Source organism: Castor canadensis, chromosome 12, assembly GCF_047511655.1.
Source record: "Castor canadensis chromosome 12, mCasCan1.hap1v2, whole genome shotgun sequence".
NCBI lineage: Eukaryota > Metazoa > Chordata > Mammalia > Rodentia > Castoridae > Castor > Castor canadensis.
In genome coordinates this window covers 31,335,841-31,354,910 of record NC_133397.1, presented here as the reverse complement: position 1 = coordinate 31,354,910, position 19,070 = coordinate 31,335,841, and the positions used below count along the sequence as shown (strand labels likewise).

Below are 19,070 nucleotides of genomic sequence, written 5' to 3'. Positions count from 1 at the left end.
CTCTGTTAAGTATAATGTTGGCTGTAGGTTTGTCATATACAGCTTTTATAATTTTGAGGTACTTTCCTTCTATTCCTAGTTTTCTTAGAGCTTTTATCATGAAATGGTGTTGGATCTTATCAAAGGCTTCTGCATCTATTGAGATGATCAAGTGGTTTTTTTCTTTGCTTCTGTTAATGTGGTTTATTACATTTATTGATTTTCATATATTGAACCACCCCTGCATTCCTGGGATGAAGCTTACTTGGTCATGGTGAATAATCTTTTTGATGTGTTGTTGAATCATTACCTTATTTTCATATTGTACCATAAACCTTGGTACACACAAACTTTTAAAGCAACTATTTTTAATGCAAGATAACACGCCAAGCTTTGAACCCTCCACTGAAATTGGCTGGGAACATCTGGCACTAAAAGACTTACATTTTCTCCCTATAGAAAAGCCTCTAACCATTTACTCTCTTAAAAAGTAACACAGGAATGAAAGTGGGTTGACATTTTGAAAACAAGAAAGCAATAACCCCCCTAAAAACATTTTTTTTCTCATTTCAAGTAAAAAGCTTTAAAAATTGATCATTTGATGTTGTGGCATTTGTAGCAATTGATTATTTTTATAAAATTTACATAATCAATTCTGACTACATATACATGCCAGTTAACTAATTTACTAATTTTTCCTTACAGGAATAGAAAAGAAAATGAAATGTATTATTTTCTAAAAATACAAATATTATTGGGCTCGTGGCGTGACACAAGTGCCTGCCAAGCAAGTGTAAGGCCCTGAGTTCAAACCCCAGTATCACCAAATACTATTATTACCAATAATAATAATAACTTAATTTTATATGTCTTTTAGGGAAAATGGAGCATTTTAATTTCTTTTTCTTAATAACTAAAAAATGAATATTCTAGTATCATCAATATAACAACTTGGTTTAGATGCTGCTCCAGGAAGCCCTTGGGAATCCTTTGAAGGGGCAGGAGTACTGTCGGGGTAGACATTTTTAGAAGGAGTGACTAAGCTTTGACTATCCCATAGCTCTGTGGTGAGGGACGGCATCATTTATTGTGTAATGGTCATTTGTGGATAGCATCACAATTCTCTTGCACACAGTATTTATTGATCAAAAAACCACTTATTTGAGATATGTGCATGGATGTGAGATTTATGTATGTTGTCTGTTTTGATGGTTTATCTGTCAATATCCATAATCTGTTTAGGGATGAATGTATTCCATTATCTGAAATAAGATTGGTTTATCATCTCAAATAAAAGAAAAGAAAGAAAGCTGAGTTTGGAATGTTAGTATGATTCCTTAATTCCTACTCATAGTAAAATATGGATTAAGGACCATCCTTACAGTGCTCAGCTGACTGATGGAGGCCATCTTTTCTCTGCCCATGTTTCCCCATTGTCTGGTGAGTTTTTCTAGTACTAGTGCAGAGACCTGACTTGTTTGGAAGAGAGAGAAAGCACAACCCATAACACGTGCCCTCTAGGTGTCTATCTGTGTGTAGCCCTCACACAGATAATCTAGTAGTCAAAGTTGAAAGCAGAATTAGTCTTCTTCATCTACAGATAAGGGAACTGATGATTGGGCAGGTGAAGGCCTAGCCCATGGCCAGGTTGTTCGTGGCTAAGACTTGTACCCAGATCTCCTAATTCCCAAATAACTCTCTCTACCAATCATGAGTGCAAATACTAATTACTTACAGGTGTGTATTAACCTGTCCTTCCCCTCAGGAAGGCTCAGATTTCTTAAACAGCATCTGGATTGTTTCAAGCTTTTCATTTACATTTGCTTTAGCGAGGAGGATGAATCTGTGGTTTAGGACCTGTTGAGATTATTTGTGGCCTGAAGTGATGCGTGCAGCATCACCTGGTTTCTGGATTCAGAACATTAAGTTCACTCACCCATACTGAACAACTCCCATCAGAGGACCGGCAGGGCCAATGTCAAGAGCTTCAGCGACATCAGTCAAGAACTGCTTCTGGATTCGGAATCGACGTTTGCCAATACTGGAGCTCCCATCAATTAAAAATGACAAGTCAACTTTGCAGTCTGAAGAATGGAAAAAAAAAAACCAAACAAACAAAACACCTCTATTATCCTGGATAGATCTCATTGCTTGTACCTGGGCAACTTATTCCTCTCTTTCTCCGCTAGTCCCTGAGATTCCGATGAAAAGATACTAAAAAAGAGGAGCAGGGTGTATTTATCTATTGATCACTCAACGGAGTTTCCCTGAGCACCAAGGACCTGGACAGTTGTGCTTGGTCTTGTTTCCTTACCCATTTTAGAATTGTATGGATCAGTAACAATTGTAGGTGTCAGAAGCCAACTGGGGAAGACCCTCAGAACAGATTCCCAAGCTTGGACCATAGAGGTGTAGACTCCCAGGTGTGGGAATTCTCCAAGCCTGAGTCTTAAGAACTTGTGGCCTTTTACTTTCATCCTTTCTAGAAATATATGTTGGATCTTTGTGAAGGTGTGAAAACAGGCAAGGTCAGCACTGAAGGGAGAACAAGGAGTTACAGAATAAGAAATTGGTACTGATCCTCCTCACTTACCTCAGCAAGGCAACCAAAAAAAAGTCCACATGTGTCTATGTGATATCAGCACTTGTTTGTGACTATATTAGGTTCTTTCTTTCTTCCTTTCTTTCTTTTTCTTTTTGGTTGGTTGTTCTGGCTTAGAGTCTCTTGGAAGGTAATAGTCTTCCCTTGTCTATAGGGGATACATTCCAAGACCCAAAGAAAATGCTTGAAACCACAGACAGAACCAAACTCTCTATATACATTATATATCACCTGTACTATGTATATATATTATATATTGTTCTTTCTCTCTATATATATATACCTAAGATAAAGTTAATTTATAAATTAGACACAGTAAGAAATTAACAATAATAACTAATAACAAAGTAGAATAATTATAACAATATAATGAAATGAAAGTTATTTATCATTCATGAATTGTTAATTTCTGGAATTTTCCATTTAATATTTTAATGATTGACTATATGTAACTGAGACTGTAGAGAACAAACCACACGTAAGGAAGGACTACTATGTAAGAAGTTTATGACAGAGGTAGATGGGATGGGGCTGCAAGCCATTTTCATCCTTTTAAATGCTAGTAAGAATTAGTGAAAAGTCACACAGGCTAACAGAAATTAGTATATTCTTTACTCTTGACTACAATGGTATTAGCTCAGTTTGATAAAACTGATTCAATGCTGATTAGAGGTTCTTATGGGAGATATATATCCTTATGATTAATAAAAAACAAAGAATGAATTATGAATAATTGTACTTTGAAGGACAAGAATATTTCAAAATAGAGTTCCATGGAAAATAAAAGAGTATCCAAGACACCAGGGCCAGCCCTGCTCTTGTAGGGGTGTGGGAACAGCTGCCCACACCTCCCACTCCTCCCTTAACTGAGCAAGAGCTCCATGTTTTCTGTGCCTCACTTCCCTGGGACTGGAGTCTGCTCATTTTTCAGGATGGTGTAGTTTTAAATGAAAATAATAGATGGACATGAATTGACAAAGTTTTAAGCAGGAGAAATGATGAGAAATATTTATTGATGAGGGATACTACAGAATTGATGGACGAAAGAGAAAAGTTGTATCTGAGAATGTGCCTTCATTATCTTGTAGCAGTACATGGCAATCAAAACCAGAGGAGATGGTTTTGGGAAGGTGATGACAGGGACCTCTCTGGGTCTATCTGCCTCTGCTCCATCTGGAAGCAGGGCACCGGTTTGTGCCTCTGCTCATTAGTGGATCTCAAAGCTTTTACCTCTGATTTGCCAGCACAGGAGGTTAAGGGCCTACCAATCCTTCCTGTTCTGCTGCCTTCCCATGTCTTTTGCTTCCTCCAAACTGCCTACATCAAAGCATTACCCCCTTGATGAAAGTTGGAAGAATCAAATAAAACCCAGAAGTAGCGTTTAAAGATGCCCTACAGCCTGGGATAAAGGAGACGATGGGCAGAACTGATGTATGGCTTCTCTTGTGTATGTTTCCCAAACAGGTTCAACTGTTTTTCCTCGGTCTGGCCTTGCAATGTGAACGATTACCAGCAGGTGGTAGTAATGGTCTTCAGGGCTTGCCGCCCACCACCACCTACAGCTTGCTGGAAATGCGGACTCTCAGGATCCACTCATACCTACAGAATCTAATCTGCACTTTAATAAGATTCCCAAGTGATTCGCGTGCCCAGTGGAGTTGAGAAGCACTCCCCAAAAGGGCTTTTTCTTCCAGGTTTCAGCACATTAGTTCAATATGTTTTTTAAAATAACTAAAAAAAAAAAAATTGTTAGAGTAAGGGCTGAAGGGGATTTTCTTCTATTCGTTTATTTTGAATAAGAAAAGGACATGGATCTGGTAGTATCTACTGGTTCCTCATGGATAGTTTTTCCTTATTTTTACATCTTAAACTGTGACCAGGAATGACATGTTCACTTCTTAACTAGGTGTTATGAAAGCGAGGTGTTTCTCTGGTTGCTTAGTTCACTTTCCTCACTGGCTGAGTAAAGTATCTTTACTCCCCTTTCCCAGAATGTTTAAGGACAGTGGCTCCATCTCATGATATATCCTGGCTAAGACCCCATGACTTTCTCACACTGACACGAAAACATGCTGGTCTGAAGACAACGCCAATACTAATGGGTAGAATTGGGTTGTGAACTTTTCAGTATGAGTGAATTACTATGGTAAGTGAATACAGGTTGGATGATGAGGAAGAAAAGTTAAGATGCAGTGTTCCAGGAATCATTCTACAGTGCAATTCTACAGAGTACAACTCTATAGAATAATGGTTTTTATTGTCCAATGTATCAGGTCAGTGTTTCTTAACTCTGGATACATATCAGGATTTCTTATGCAATTTCCACAAATAAAGATGCCTAGGAATCAATCACTCTTGATAGTGCACCTCAAGGGTTGGTAAGCAAAGGAATCACCTGTAGAATCATAGGTTTGGGATTAGAGTCTGAGATTCTACATTTTTAATAAGCTCCTAGAGGATGCTGATGCTGGTGGTCCCCAGACCACACTTGGAGTAGCAAGGTTTAGGGAAGAGTCTGGTATAGTAGGTGTGAGACAGAAGGTCAGCATCTTTGATTTTAAAAAGTATTCAGATGACTGTTACATGCAGCAGAGTTGAGGCTCACAGCCTGTTAGTGGCTGACCGGTAGCAGCTTTTTAGGGGAATTTGCAAATGTTTTCTTTTAGTAACTTGCAGAACAAGGCACCTTTCTGGTCTCTCTCTCTCTCTCTCTCTCTCTCTCTCTCTCTCTCTCTCTCTCTGGTCCTTTCTGGTATTCTCTGGCGGCTTCATCTCCACCTAGGGTGATTCCTCAGGTTTAAGTCCTCTATTTCTTCTTATTCCATTGTATCTTCTATGTCACATTGTATGGTTCTCATAGTCTCAGTTTTGAGCCATAGTTCATTGTCTTCCAACTCTAAAAATTATTATTTTATTCTGCTATATTTTGATACCCAGTTAACATTCTTTTTTTTTAATTTGTGAAAGAAGGACAGAATACTGTGTGAGAACCTGGTTCCCTTAGCTCTTGTGAAGGTAGGTTGGTCTGTGTGTATTGCTGTTCTGCTTGGTGTGTTGTGGGGAGATGATTGCTGGAGGATCTTAACTACCATCTTGCATCTTCTCAACTCTAAATTTCTGACTGGACTGTTCAATCTGAATATCAGGTCTGAGCAGTTATCTTTCTCTTAGACCCGATGTCTCACAGAAGATGATAAACGATCTCCCTGCCCTCAAATCTGCTCCAAACTCTGCTCCTCATTGCCATGCTACCCAGTTGCTAAAATCCCTTTTACTTTTCCCTCTCTTATATCTCCACCCCAAGCCTATAGATTTTTCCTTCTCTATATCTCTTGAATATACATATTTCTCTCAATTTCCACTTCCAACTCCAAGCTCTGGCTACCATCACCTCTATGGTATCACAGGCTGACCAGCCTGTCTATTCCTTTCATCCACCCTCATCTCTCCATTCCTTCCTATTCTTCACCCTGTTGCCATAGTGATATTAAAAAAAAACCCAGTCCTCTCCCCCTCATGCACATAGCTAAAATTTTCCAGAAGCTTCCCTTTCTGCTTAGAACAAAGTGACAGAAGAGAGGAGATAAATAGATCCCTGGTAGGAGAGAGTCAGGTTTGGGTGGGAGTGAGTGGGTAGAGAAGAAAGACAGATCAGATGTCAAAACCACCATGAGTTTCTAGTTGTCAATTAACTTACTTGGATCACCCCGGGACACTGGCTCCAAAGACTGTGTGCTTAATTCTTCTTTTGGAACGAATCCTGGAAAGAGCAGTAAAACTTTTGGTGACTTGTAAGCACAGGAAGCATCTGGCCTTACCCCCAGGGAAGGGGATATAGTGATATTCACACCCAGCTCAAGGGCTTGGCTTATAGCTAACTCTTCTCCACCCCACCCCCATCTGAGAAAAAACATAAGAATAAATGAAAATGTGCTCATAGCCAACTAACTATAGTACTCTGTTAGGTGCTCATGGAGGATTTGAAATCAGATTTGACTTCTGCTTTTATTTTATCTGAGTCTTAGTTTCCTTATCTGAAAGCATTAAGAATTTTGCCAGTGTAAATTGTCTTCTGTAAAATTCTGAAAATCTTGAAGTCAGCAAATGTGTCTAGCTCCTATAAACCTTTATTGTGCCCAGTCAACATCTGGCGACTGAGGCAATGAATGAAGATGAGTGAGACACTTGGAGGACAGGATGTAGCTCAGAGGGGAAGAGCTCAGGCAAAAGTAACTCAAATAAGAAAGAGACTGGAGAATGCAACCTCTCCCCAGGCAGTTTGAAATTAGAGGCAAACATTTGAAAATGTGCTAGAAGGTGGTGTGTGAGGTGAGTCTGGCAGGGGTGGGGATGGTTCTGTAGAGTCACTTACCACGGAGCTAAGTTCACAGATATGCCATTTAAGGAAATAAATACAATAAATGAGAATTCTTTTTAAGCTGGGTAAGACCAATGGAGTTTTCAGGCAGAGCAAAAGTGTAGCACTGGAAGTAGATCTCCTAGTTTCCAGGATGCTGTAAGTTCCAGAAGTTTTGGGTGTGGAGGAAGGTGCTGCTCCTAGCTCAGTGAGCTTTCTGTTGGCATGTTACTTTTTCCAGTTTGCAAAGCATATGATATCATCTTCCCATTAAAGGTCAGCTAGCTCACCCCACTTTCTCACGTCATTGAAAAAATTTGCTTTGGGTGTTCAATAGCATTTCTCAGCCAGAAGCCTCTCAGGGAAATGCCCCCAAAGCTCTAGTTGAAGAGAGGGGGAGAAAAACAAGTTCAGGAGTCGAGTTCTCTTCACCACCCTCTTCCTTCAGGAAGGAAGGCTTTGTTTGTTGGAGTTTCAAACAGTTAATGCAGTGTGAGTTAATGCATTCATGTGAGGGGAAAATCTGAGTACCATCTTGAAAGGAAGGAAAGGGAAATAGAGAACAGCAAAGTGTGCTGCCAGATGGAGAGTCTGAACCCACTTTTAGGGAGGAGAACTAACTCCCTTCTGGTGTTTTGCCTTCATGTTCTTTTCTCCCTTTTGTAGGAAAGTCTCAGTGTGCCCTTTGCAGGACCAGAATGTCCCAGTAGGAAGCCCAGAGGCTGCTCTGATACCTGCTGGATTATTAGACGCTACTAATTCTAGAACCCTGTGCATCTCGATCAAGCCACTGCTGAGAGAGTGGACTGTATAATTCGCTGCGTCTAAAAGAACTGATGCAGCCTTCCGCAAGTCCGTTTTTCCTAATTTTCAAAATTAAAAAGAAACAAGTTTGTTACTTAAACCAAAACCTGCAGAAGCTCTCAAGTGAACTGCCAGGGTGATGTTTCCAGATTGTGGCAGAAAGTTGAGTAAAAGGGATATGGGACCAGAATTTTGGATGAAGCAACTTGGAATCTGTGTGGGGTTCTCAGTCTAAAACTCTTAAAGCCAAAGAGCTTTGCCTGGTTCTTTCTTTCACTCTGCACCAAGAATCATGGGATCATAAGAATCCTAGGATTCCTAAAAATTTCATCTAGTCCAAAGTACCTTGTGACCTGCTGGCTTCTACAACATGCCAGCCAAGTGATGCTTGAATAGCTCCCGAAACAGGGAATTCATTACATATCCAACCAAAGTAGAATGCACATTCGTTCTTGTTCTTTCTTGGATTATTGAGACTATAAGAAAAATTTTCTTTGGAGGGATCTGAAATCCTTTGATATAAATTTTTATCCATCTACCCATTCACCCACCCACCACCTACCCACTCATCCATACTTATTAAGCATTTATATGTGCGTAACATTATTCTAGGTATAGTTTCTCACCTATTTTTTTTTTTAATATCTTCCTTGGAACTATACAGAAAAAACTGGTCCTTTCAGGGAGCAGGAAGTCCACTCATTTCCTGGGGTCCTGCTTCTTGCTGTATGTTTCAAGCAAAGTAAGGCAACATGGCAGCTGGAGCGTACATGCAGGAAGGTATTTTAACACGCTGATGAAGTGGAAAGGATGGTGGGAGGGGGAGATTCTTACCCAATAATTTCTGATGTCTTTTGGAGAATCACAGCAAGAAGGGACTCATAACACAAAAATGGCTTTTTTCCTTTTTCTCTGCCTCCCTGCCTCTTCCCACCTCTCAGAGGCTGAGAACAAGACCAATTGTTTCATTTCCTAAAGGCTATGGGATTGCTGCTGGATGGAATTATTAACCTACTTAAAAGAAATGACATTTTTCTGTATGTGATTAAGACATTAGGCAATTTTAAAAAGCAACTCATGCTCTCAGACATCCTGATTTAATGGAGAGAACTGAATTTAACTTGACTTATCCGTTTACTGAAGTATGTGACCTTGAGCAAGTTATGTACCCTGTGTGAACCTTTTTTTTTTTTTTTTTTTTTGGTGGTGATGGTTGTGGAACTGGGGTTTGAACTCAGGGCCTCACGCTTGCTAGGCGAGCGCTCTACTACTTGAGCTACTCCATCAGCAAACCTTAACTTCTTAGTAAATGACTTGATAGTTTGGGTGTGACGGTCTTCATGTTCAAAATATTGATGACTTATCATTAAACTTTCTTCTTCTCTAGACTTATTACTTTATTGCCACCTACTGGTAGAAGTAAGCACTTTGCTCTTTTCCTAAAAATGGTGCTGGTGGCTTATCTCAGTTTTTGCCCAAAGCTTCTCCCCACCTACTCCAAATACCCTTGAATATCATGAAGGTTATTATTAGGTAGGAGATAAACAATCCCCTGACATCAGGGACTTCCAAGCCTCTTATTTCTGTCCTATTGACATCACTTTCATCTGGTTTGAATCAATTCACATCATCTAAAAGCTGAGAGGTGAAAAATATTTGAACCGCCGAGACTTGGTATTTTTTGGACTTGGTAGTAATGAGAAGGAAATCTGTGAGAGCATTTGTGTTCTGGTGTCAAAGATGAACCTAATGGTGTCAGAAGATCCATCCTTGGGCTGCCAAATGCAGGCAGGGCACAGCTCACCCACCTTCTCCACTACTCGCTGGTAGTTTTCTCCTATGTTAAGCTGAGGTCATAAAGACTGGTCCTGCCCTGCCTCATATGAAGGAGACTCAGAGAAGGTAAACGTGTATAAAATCACTCTGAAAAGTATGTCACTCTTTAAAAATCAGGGAATAATTTTTGTGACAACCTTGGATTGGTTATCTCATAGGTACAGTCAGATCTAAGAGAAGTAGGGGTTTTGAGTGATTTTCAAGGTACACATGAAGAATCAATTAACACTTACCCTGCTTAGCATCAGGCATGAGCACTGTGTAAGTATCACATCACAATATCTCTGAGTTAGGTCTGACTATGACCCTATTTTATTGGTAAGGAAACTAATGCACAGGAAGTGGCAGAACTGACTTCCGGGTTGGCAGGCTCTAACTCTGCACTTAACTGCATTTGTTTGTCACAGGTGAGGAGGAGTCATTGCTATTTAAGCATTTCAGGGTTCTTGGTTAGGCTATGGAAGAGCTGGGGCCTGGCACAACTGACTGTAACTCCTACTGATGTGGCTGTCTTCCAGAGGGCCTGAATATCTCTGCTGTTCAGACCCCAGTGATGACCTTTGGTCCATTTCAAATCCTTCTGTTTGCCTGCATATCTGGAAGTCACCTGCACAGGACCTAAGCAGGAACTGCAACATAGGGCTCTAAAGTTTTATGGGACAGAAGCCCAGGTATCCCTTCACAGTGACTCCCCTGGGGTGCAGTTCTCAGGAGGAAGGGAAAGTCTGAAAGTGCAGCAGGCTTCTGGAGCCAGGGGACACTGCTGACCTCCTTGCCCCTCTCCTAACTTTGTGTCCCAAGGCCGGCATATTTCCCTCAAAAAACTTCCTTTGACTGTACTTACACGGAAAACACTAACAGAGCCCTGCAGTTGTGTCCAAGATATTGCCATGCCAGCACCCATTGCACAGGGACTTTTGGAGAAGGCTGGGACAGCCTGAGGTCCTGGGCATAAGCCATCAAGCCAGCAAAGAGTCCAAAGTACCCATGTTTATAAATGGGTTGCCCTCCAAGACTTGGTGTGGGATATTTATTTGGAACCTGGCAGCTTTTTCTCATGGAAACAACATTAATTCCATGCTTGGGTTTCCAAGCAAGTGAAGCTTATTTGACTCAAACAGAACTCATGGTATTATGTATGGTGTTCCAACTTGGGTCCATATACTCAGTTGTACATGGTAGGGTTGGGATGAACTGTTTCCTGTATAGAAGCAGCACGGGAGAAAAAAATCCTGAGGACCTGAGTAACTGGAAACTTGGTAGGATATGAGCCAATGGTGAGACAGAGCTTCTTCCAACTGGAACCAGGGATGTCTTTGTGGGAGGAGTAATTCCTGGCACAGAAGTGTGTTCTTCTCTGGGTGCCATGTTCCATGAACATGCCTATAGTGTAGCTAGACTGTGTACTGCCAAGTCATGTAAGGACCTACTGGAGGGATTGGAGAAATTTATTCTGGAAAAGATGAGCCATAAAGTAGGATATAAAGTAGTTGAGTTTCATAGATTTAAAAGGCTCTCAAAATTGAGTGACTTAGAGTCTCAGCCTCTTTATGCTCTTAAAGATTATTGAAGATCTCAAAGAGCTTCTGTTTGTGTGGGCTTCAGTTATTTTTTTTTATCATTTAGAATTTAAAACTAGGAAGACTGGACACCACGTCTCAAGCACATGATGCTAGCATTCTAGAGATGGAAGCAGGAAGATTGGGAGTTTGAGGCCAGTTTGGGCTATATAGAAAGACCCTGTCTCAAAAACAAACAAACAAGGAATTTAAAACTAAGTTTTCTCTCATTCGAAACAATACTAACTAGCAATTTATTTATTAATTCACTAAAAATAATATGCCTATTATATTGTAAGAGAAGTCCTCATTTTTTAGTGAAAAATAACTGGTTTCCAGAAGAGCTCAGTGAGACAAGTGTGGAAGACTATGGGAATCTGGTAGACAATTGGTGGTTCTTGCAGTCAATTGGTTTTGAAACTTGCTTTTGTCAAAATGCATGAAGAAAATCTGTCTTCATGTAGATGTAGTTAAAAGATGACCCCCACAGAATTTCTAAAAGGAAGGTCATGGAACCATGCTTTGAGAATCACTGCTTTAGACAAATTAGGAACAATGAGCTGAAGTTCTAGGTAATTATGGGAAATTCCCTATCACTTGAAGTTATCTGGTAAAGGGGAAAAGTATCTGTCTGGCATGCCATACGGGATTCTTTTTTTTTTTTTGGTAGGAAATTATATAATTCTTTACAGGTCCATGAACTGATAATTTTATAACCAAGGAATTGCCTGATATACATGACAATATCTAAAGTGAGAGCTAATTGAAGGATAGATCTAAGAACCCCAATGTTCTTAGCTGCCTTTATTCAAGATGTGCAAATGTTTTCCTCCCCTGCAGGAGCCTTTATGAGGTGTCATGGCAAGTCTAGATCAGGGCTAGGAGAGTGCTTGGGAGGGTCTGAAGTGCTCAGAGCAGTTGTAGGGGTCATGGTGAGGAGAAGAGGAACAGCAGAAATGGGTATGATTTGAGGATTAAAAGGGAGCTAGGAACATCTTTCTGGGTCAAAGACACCCAGTGTAATTATTTGGAACATGAAAGAGACTAGAAAAGAAGCAGAGACTCACAGAAATACAGACTTGAGGGACAACAGGGCAGAAAGCAGTGATGGAGCCAAATGCATTTGGCAGAACACAACCTTGAAATAAGCCTAAAGTGGTCAAGCAGTAAAGAATAGGAGATGGGGAATGTGCCTTGTTCCTCCTCCCCATGCATGTCTGATTCATGTGGTGTGTCTGGGCATTTGTGCTTTATCCCAGAGGCCAGCCTGGGAATGGGCCAAGTGGGTGCAGAGGGTGCTTAAGAGCAGAACCTCTTGAGGGGACATAAACTAGTAAGAATCCCTGAGTCTCTGAATTTCTCTTTTTCTCACTGAGAACAGACCAAGCAAACACATTTTCTGGAAGTTCAAAATAACTTGGTGTGTCTGCAAACTCTAGTGACCTGGAGTTGAGTTGCAGAGGCCAAGGGAGATTATGAGGGGAGCTCTGTACATTCAAAGCCACAAGGCACATTTTTAGGGTTCAGGGTTGGTAAGCAGTGGACAGCTTACCCAGGCTGACATCTGTTTCTGCAGGTTTCTGAACAGCAGCTCTGGAAAAATCCTGCCTTTGAGTACCTGAGTGATTATACAGGGTCAGCTGATTCACACACAAGCAGCAACTGCTTTCTTCCCTATCTTGTCCCCTAGTGAAAGTGATCCTGGTTCAGATTTTTTTTTTTTTTTTTCTCGAAACAGCAGAACTCTCTGTGGTAGACTGTACTTTGGGGGATTGCAGAAGAGGCAGAAATCCTGGCCAAGGGAAGAAAGGAGAGAGTGCCCTGTGACTTGGCTTTCTGAGCAGTCCCATGGGCCTGTGGAGGCCTGAGATGGTCTTGAGTCCTTGCCCTGGCCAGTGTCCTGATTCTTAAACCTTTTTGTTCAGGATAACAGAATACACACTGGCAAAGGGGCCATTGCGAAGCTCATGGAAGTAGCCAGTCCTGACCGGGGCCCCAAGGAACCCCTGCTCTGATTCTATATCAAAACTAAACAGAACCTTTGTTTCTAGGAATCTTCTAACATGTGGAGGGCAGATGACTAACGCCATTGCAGGAAAAAGACCTGAACACCTCTCCTACGCAGGCCTGGCCTCTAATCCCAGTATCCTACTATCCAGTAGGACTGGTGTGCTTCTATCCAGTCAGTCAGCTCACGGAGCAGACCCTAAACAGAATGTGCAGAAAACATCCAACTCTGCTCAATTTCCTTTTCCAATCTTTGCAGGCCTCAGAGGGTTGCTGAGAAAAGAATTTGTTGCATTTCCAATTCTAGGGCCAGACTCTTAAGGGGTGCCTGGAAGTAAAGAAGGTGAGCTTGGATGTCACAATTCAGAGATGAATTCTTGGAGGAGAGAGAATGTGTTTCTATCCCTTGTATGTTAGAAGTGCCCAAGTGCAATCAGCCCTGTCCTGTCCTAAACCCCAGAGACTATCTCTTTTCAGGTTTATCAGGGCTTGGTTACAGAATCCTTAGGAATTTCCATTGCAACCTGCACAAAAGTGCCTCCAGGGAACAGATATTGGGCAAAGGCCTTCCTTCTTTAACAACTTCCTTACTTTCTTACAAGTTTCCTTACAAGCTTGTGCCCTGGAGCAATATCTTTTGTTTGCCCAACTGGTTTGATGCTCTGTTCAACTCTAAATCACATGGAAAGGATTTGGAAATAAGAACCCTGTGCAATGAAGCAGTGAGAAAGACAATTCAGGTCCTCACCTGGCTTGGCACTGGGACTGCTCCTGTTGCTTGTGTAGGTGGTGGTGGACCAGAGATCTGAAATTACATTGCACTGGTCAGAGCATGTATTTTAATCTAACTGCTCTCATTCTTTCCATGATTCAACCTAGTAAGACATTACCAAGGTTGGAACCGCGTACAGCTTTGTCCTTGGGAGGTCTGAACCTGCCATGGAGCAGGCATTGAAATGAGAGTCGGGGGTGGGAGGGGAAGGATTGAGTTCCTAACACTGACTGGAAAATTCCAGGTGCCAATAGCCCTTGTATTTCACAATTCTCAAACTAAATTTTTTTTTTAATTAAAGTGCCATATTTCTTCACAGTTCATTATTAAAATGATTCTTCTCAACAGTGCCACTTGTGGGGAGGTTAAAGTAATCCTTCAATAGAAATGTGACTTTGTATTTAGCAGTTTACCTAAACTGTGTTAACATGGTACTAACGCAAATAACGTTAGTTTCCAGTCATTTTAGAGGTACACAATGGGTTATCCTTAATAACTGTAAAAGAGAATTATATATGCTGCAGCACTGAATACTTATTGGGCAATTTCTCTGAAGCCAGGTTTTAAAAGATAGGAGAGAAATGGAGGATTCTGCAAAACCTCTTTTGGGAAAAAAAGAGGCCATGTAAAAGCCAGCCAAGGGAAAACACCAAGTTTCACAGAAGGGAAGAGGTAAGAGGTCATAGGAAAATATCAATTTATCTTAGAACTGGGTTTATCCATCCACAACTTTTGACTCCTTTTGTCTTTGTTCCAGTAATTTGACATGAACTCAAAGTAGCTTTATTTTCTGCTTAATTATGAAGATAATATAGGCTTTCTGTAAAAAGTAATTATATATTATGCATAGTAATAAGTCCTCTTTTATCCTCTATCCGGCAGGTCCTGGTATCCAATTTTGGTGTGTAGAGTTATATCCCTTTTTCTAGGCACACACTGTCATAACAACACACAATGACAAGAATGAGACAGAGGTCTGTGCTAATTTGAAGCCTGCTTCTTTGACTGAACGATCTGCTATAGGCCAGGCTTCTCATGTCAGCATGCCTCCTTGCCTAGCATTTTAGTGGCTCTATAATAACTTCAACCATTTTTCTAATGAAGGGTAATTAAATTGTCTAAACTTACTTTTCTATCATGAACAACAACTGCATCCATGCTCCTTTTCATCTTGGTTAATAAATTACCTTGGGATATATTCTTGCAAGTGTGAATTCTAGGTAATTTCTTCATACTCTTGGCCAAACCATGTAGTGTCATTTTGCAGTGTGAATTGGGGGAAGATGACATTTTGTTGTCTAATTTACACTTACTTGATTTCTGATGAAGTTTAACATCTTTTGAAAAATATATTTATTGGCCATGTATAGTTCAACTGTAGCTTGTTTAGCCATGACCTTTCCCCATTTTTCTTGTGGAATGCTTGTCTTACTCTTGTAATATTGGATTTTAAGGAAAACCTTTCTCCAAACATTTTAATGAAGAAAAATGTTCACAGGTGAGTAAAATGTTAGTGAGAAGGGAAGTGGCACAGATTCCAGTTTCTCTTCCTATCCTAACTCTACTGCTTCTTCTTCCTTCCTTGTCGTGGTCAGGGGTTGAAGAGTCAGTTGAATGGTCACACCACTGCCAGGCCTTGCCACTAGGTAGCCCTCCTCTCCCCCTCTGATCTATCTGTGGTGTAGACGTAGTTAATGCTAGATCAGCTGAGGCCACCAAGGCAATTCTTGAAATGAACCTGACCAGGACAACAATGAAGAATGTAGCCACATCACCTTCTAAGCCTGTGATATATATTCAGCTGACCCTATAATTGGGCCTGGAAGGATTTCCCATCTTTTCTAGAGCCTTACTAGATATGTTTATGGATCTAGCTCTCTGGCAGTAGGTTGTAGCTTGGTGGCTGCTGGGTTCCTAGGGACACCAGTGTCATTCCTGGCCTCTCTGTGAAGAACAGCCTTATCCTCTCCCTGTGAGAGTCTCTGTCACCCTGGTCCTTGGCAGTCTATATTGTTTGGTTGCTCTCAAGAAAGGATCAAGCTTAGAAAAACATGCGAAGTGACACCAAAGTTCGTGCAAAGAAGACATACTACCACCTTCAGGCCAATGAACAACTAAAGCCTAATCTAGAGTCAGGGCCTCCTAAGCTGAATTGATCTGCTGCAGACATCTTAGTGGGATGTGTTCACTTGCAGCCCAAGATCCTAGAGCACTGTCTGCTTTTTTTGTTTTGTTTTGCTTTTTTGCTGTTTTGAGACACAGTCTTGTTACATAGCCAAGGCTGGCCTTGACCTTGTGATCTTCCTGCCTCCATCTCCCAAGTGTTTGGATTACAGATGTGTACCACCACAGCCAGCCTACTGCCTGACACATAGTAGGAATTCAATAAATATTAAATAAATAAGTGAATTCAGATTTGCTTGAATGCCCCATCCACAACCACTTCTAGAATCTTTCAACTACAGCCACATGTATTAGAGAAAAAAACACTTCAATAAATACAACAACAAGGGCTGGCAGAGTGGCTCAAGTGGTAGAATGCCTGCCAAGCAAGTGTGAGGTCCTGAGTTCAAACCCCAGCACTGCCCCAAAATAAAAACCTATAAATACAGTAAGAGCAACTCACTTGTCTATCAGCAGTATAAGGACAACTGCTCTCTTGTCATTGGCAGAAAAATTGCAGCTCATTTGAATAAAAAAGTTCTTTATATACTAAATATTATTTAATACAGTTGGGCTAAAATATCACAGCAAATATGTATAGCCATACATTAAAAGTGTCAGTCACAGAGGTGGATTGGTGTTTACCTAGGGCTGGAAAGGGTAACTGAGGGGAAATGGTGAGTTCGTGGGAATGGAGTTTCTTTTGGCGGTGATGAAAATGTTCTAGAATTGATTGTGGTGAGGTTGTCAACTTTTTGAAAATACTAAAAACCTTGAATTATGTTCTTTAAATAGGTGAATTGTATGGTATGTGAAAGGCACCTCAATAAAACTGTGATTAATAAAGGACACACATTTAAACTCCCATTTGTACTTTTTTTCATGCCTACAGAGCATTCTTTGGGTGGGCAATGCAGTTTTTAAAAAGTAGTTTCCCTCACTCCCCAATTTGGCTGCATAGAGTCCTTGCTCCCTGGATTTGTCCAGCAGTGCGTGGGTCGCGTGGAAGCGGTTGGACCAGGATGAAGAAAGAGCACTGATGGCCTGGGAGGCTGTCGTCCAAAACCCCTGTTCCCACGCCAGGAATAATGAAGCTTTGCCAGCTTGGGAGCCACAGCTTCAAGTTTCTTCAGGTTTTCCACAAGCACAGCCCAACTAGCAATAGTGCTTCAAGCTCCCACTGTAGCCAAATAAATATGTCACATACTGAATTATCTTTGTTATGTAAGAATTGCCACCCTCTAGGAGACAGCAGGGGCAAATGATCGATTCAGATATTTGAAAGAATTAAGGAATCAAAAGGCAAGAGCTTGAAATTTTTTGAAAAAAGAAACCTGTTGGCTAGGAGACTTGTTAGTTTTGGCTATCCAGCATCCTAGACCATTTCTCTTTTGCCATCATGTATTGTGTGCCTGTGTTAATACTAACCTGAGTGAAAAAAGAATAGGATGATGGGGGAATTTTCTGATGTATCTCAAAACCTCAAAAAAGCTGGGCATGGTGGTGCATGTCTGTAATCCCAGCTACTGGGGAGGTGGAGATAGCAGGATCAAGGTAGCAGACCAGGTCAGACAAAAGTTAGTGAGATCCTGTCTCAAAAACAAGTAGGCATGGTGGCAGACACCTGTAATCCCAGCTAACTCTAGAGGGAAAGACAGAAGGATTGCTATCTGAGGCTGGCTTAGGCAAAAGCATGAGACCCTATCTAAAAGCAAAAGGACTGGGAACGTGGCTCAAGTAATAGAGAGCTTGTGTAGCAAGTGGGAGGCCTTGAGTTCAATCCCTAGTACCACCAAAAAAAAAAAAAAAAAAAAACCAAAATGCTCAAAAATGATTTTTATGAGTCTCTGATTTGGGAACATATCACTTCTTCCCTGAGTCATTGATAAGATGGAATAGTAATAATCCCTATTTTATGGAGTTGTTGAGGACCTTAAAATAAAGCATGCAGTATGCCTGGCCCATGGCATGCATGGATTATGTGCGTCCTGACATTCACTAATTACAGAAGACGTTGGGTAGGCCTAGCACCTTCTCGTCTTGCCACTCCAGCCACACCAAGGTGTGCCTCTCCAGGTCTGTTTGTTGATGGCAGGGATTAATCTCTCTATCAAAAGGAGTCAGAGGGGGACCCACTCTGATACTTCACCTGTGTGACCTGGAACCAGTTTCCTCAGCACTCTCTTCCTTGTCTCTCATCAATACGACAAATTGTTCAAATTGGAAGCAATATTACCTACTTCACAGAGCTACTGTGGACTCAATAGGCTGATAGTTGTAAATTGCTTAGAAAAGTGTCCTGCGCATCAGCAGGGTTGATTCCCCTGTGCTAATGTGAAGGGTTGGTAGATACATGGCTGGGCTCTACTAGAGGAGCGCCATGGCGCATAGCAGTAATGGCTGGGAGCTGGAGGTGAGGATGAAAAGAACAAGTACCAGGTAAGAAATACTCAGAAAAATTTTCTGGGACAATAGTCCAGCTTTGGAATTTCCCATCACCCTCTTATCAGAGCATCTTTGGAATAAGACAGGTGCTTAGTAGTTCAGAATAGCAAGATGGAAGCCTGTATAGAAACTCAAGATTTTGGATTATCAGAGGAGGTCTTAAGGCCCTGTTTGATGTAATGCCAAGATTAATTCCATAAATTGGACTTTAATACAACCTAAAACATGCTTTAGGACTGGGATAAGAGTGGTCGGACAAAAAGCAATCAGGAAAGGAACATAAATTTCAACTGACTTTCCTGAAAAGACTTCTTTTGGTTTTGTTTCTAATATTTGAAGAATTCCAGGTCTGTATCATTTATCACTTAACAAACAAACAAAAGACAGACAAAAAAACCTCAAACCAAAAACCCAACAATGGTTACTATCCCTTCAGCTGAACTTTTAGAGAAATGGGATTCTGCAATGGGAAAGTTCACATAATATCCTACCTTCCAAAGTACAGTAGCAGCAATCCTACTTTGAATCTATGAGAATACAATATTG

General features: G+C 41.0%; 1 protein-coding gene across 5 annotated transcripts in view; it reads right to left on the bottom strand.

Annotated features, from left to right (window-relative positions):
* Vit (vitrin) overlaps positions 1-19,070 on the bottom strand; it is a 106,861-nt gene that overhangs the window by 27,568 nt on the left and 60,223 nt on the right. For 3 of the 5 annotated variants that reach the window (XM_074049504.1, XM_074049502.1, XM_020170123.2), the window contains 4 exons: positions 13,893-13,949; positions 12,690-12,755; positions 6,279-6,341; positions 1,916-2,063 (listed from right to left, as the gene is read on the bottom strand). In XM_074049504.1, coding sequence (XP_073905605.1) covers positions 1,916-2,063; positions 6,279-6,341; positions 12,690-12,755; positions 13,893-13,949 — 334 coding nt within the window. The remainder of the gene's footprint in view (positions 1-1,915; positions 2,064-6,278; positions 6,342-12,689; positions 12,756-13,892; positions 13,950-19,070) is intronic. The other 2 variants (XM_074049503.1, XM_074049505.1) reach the window with 2 other exon arrangements.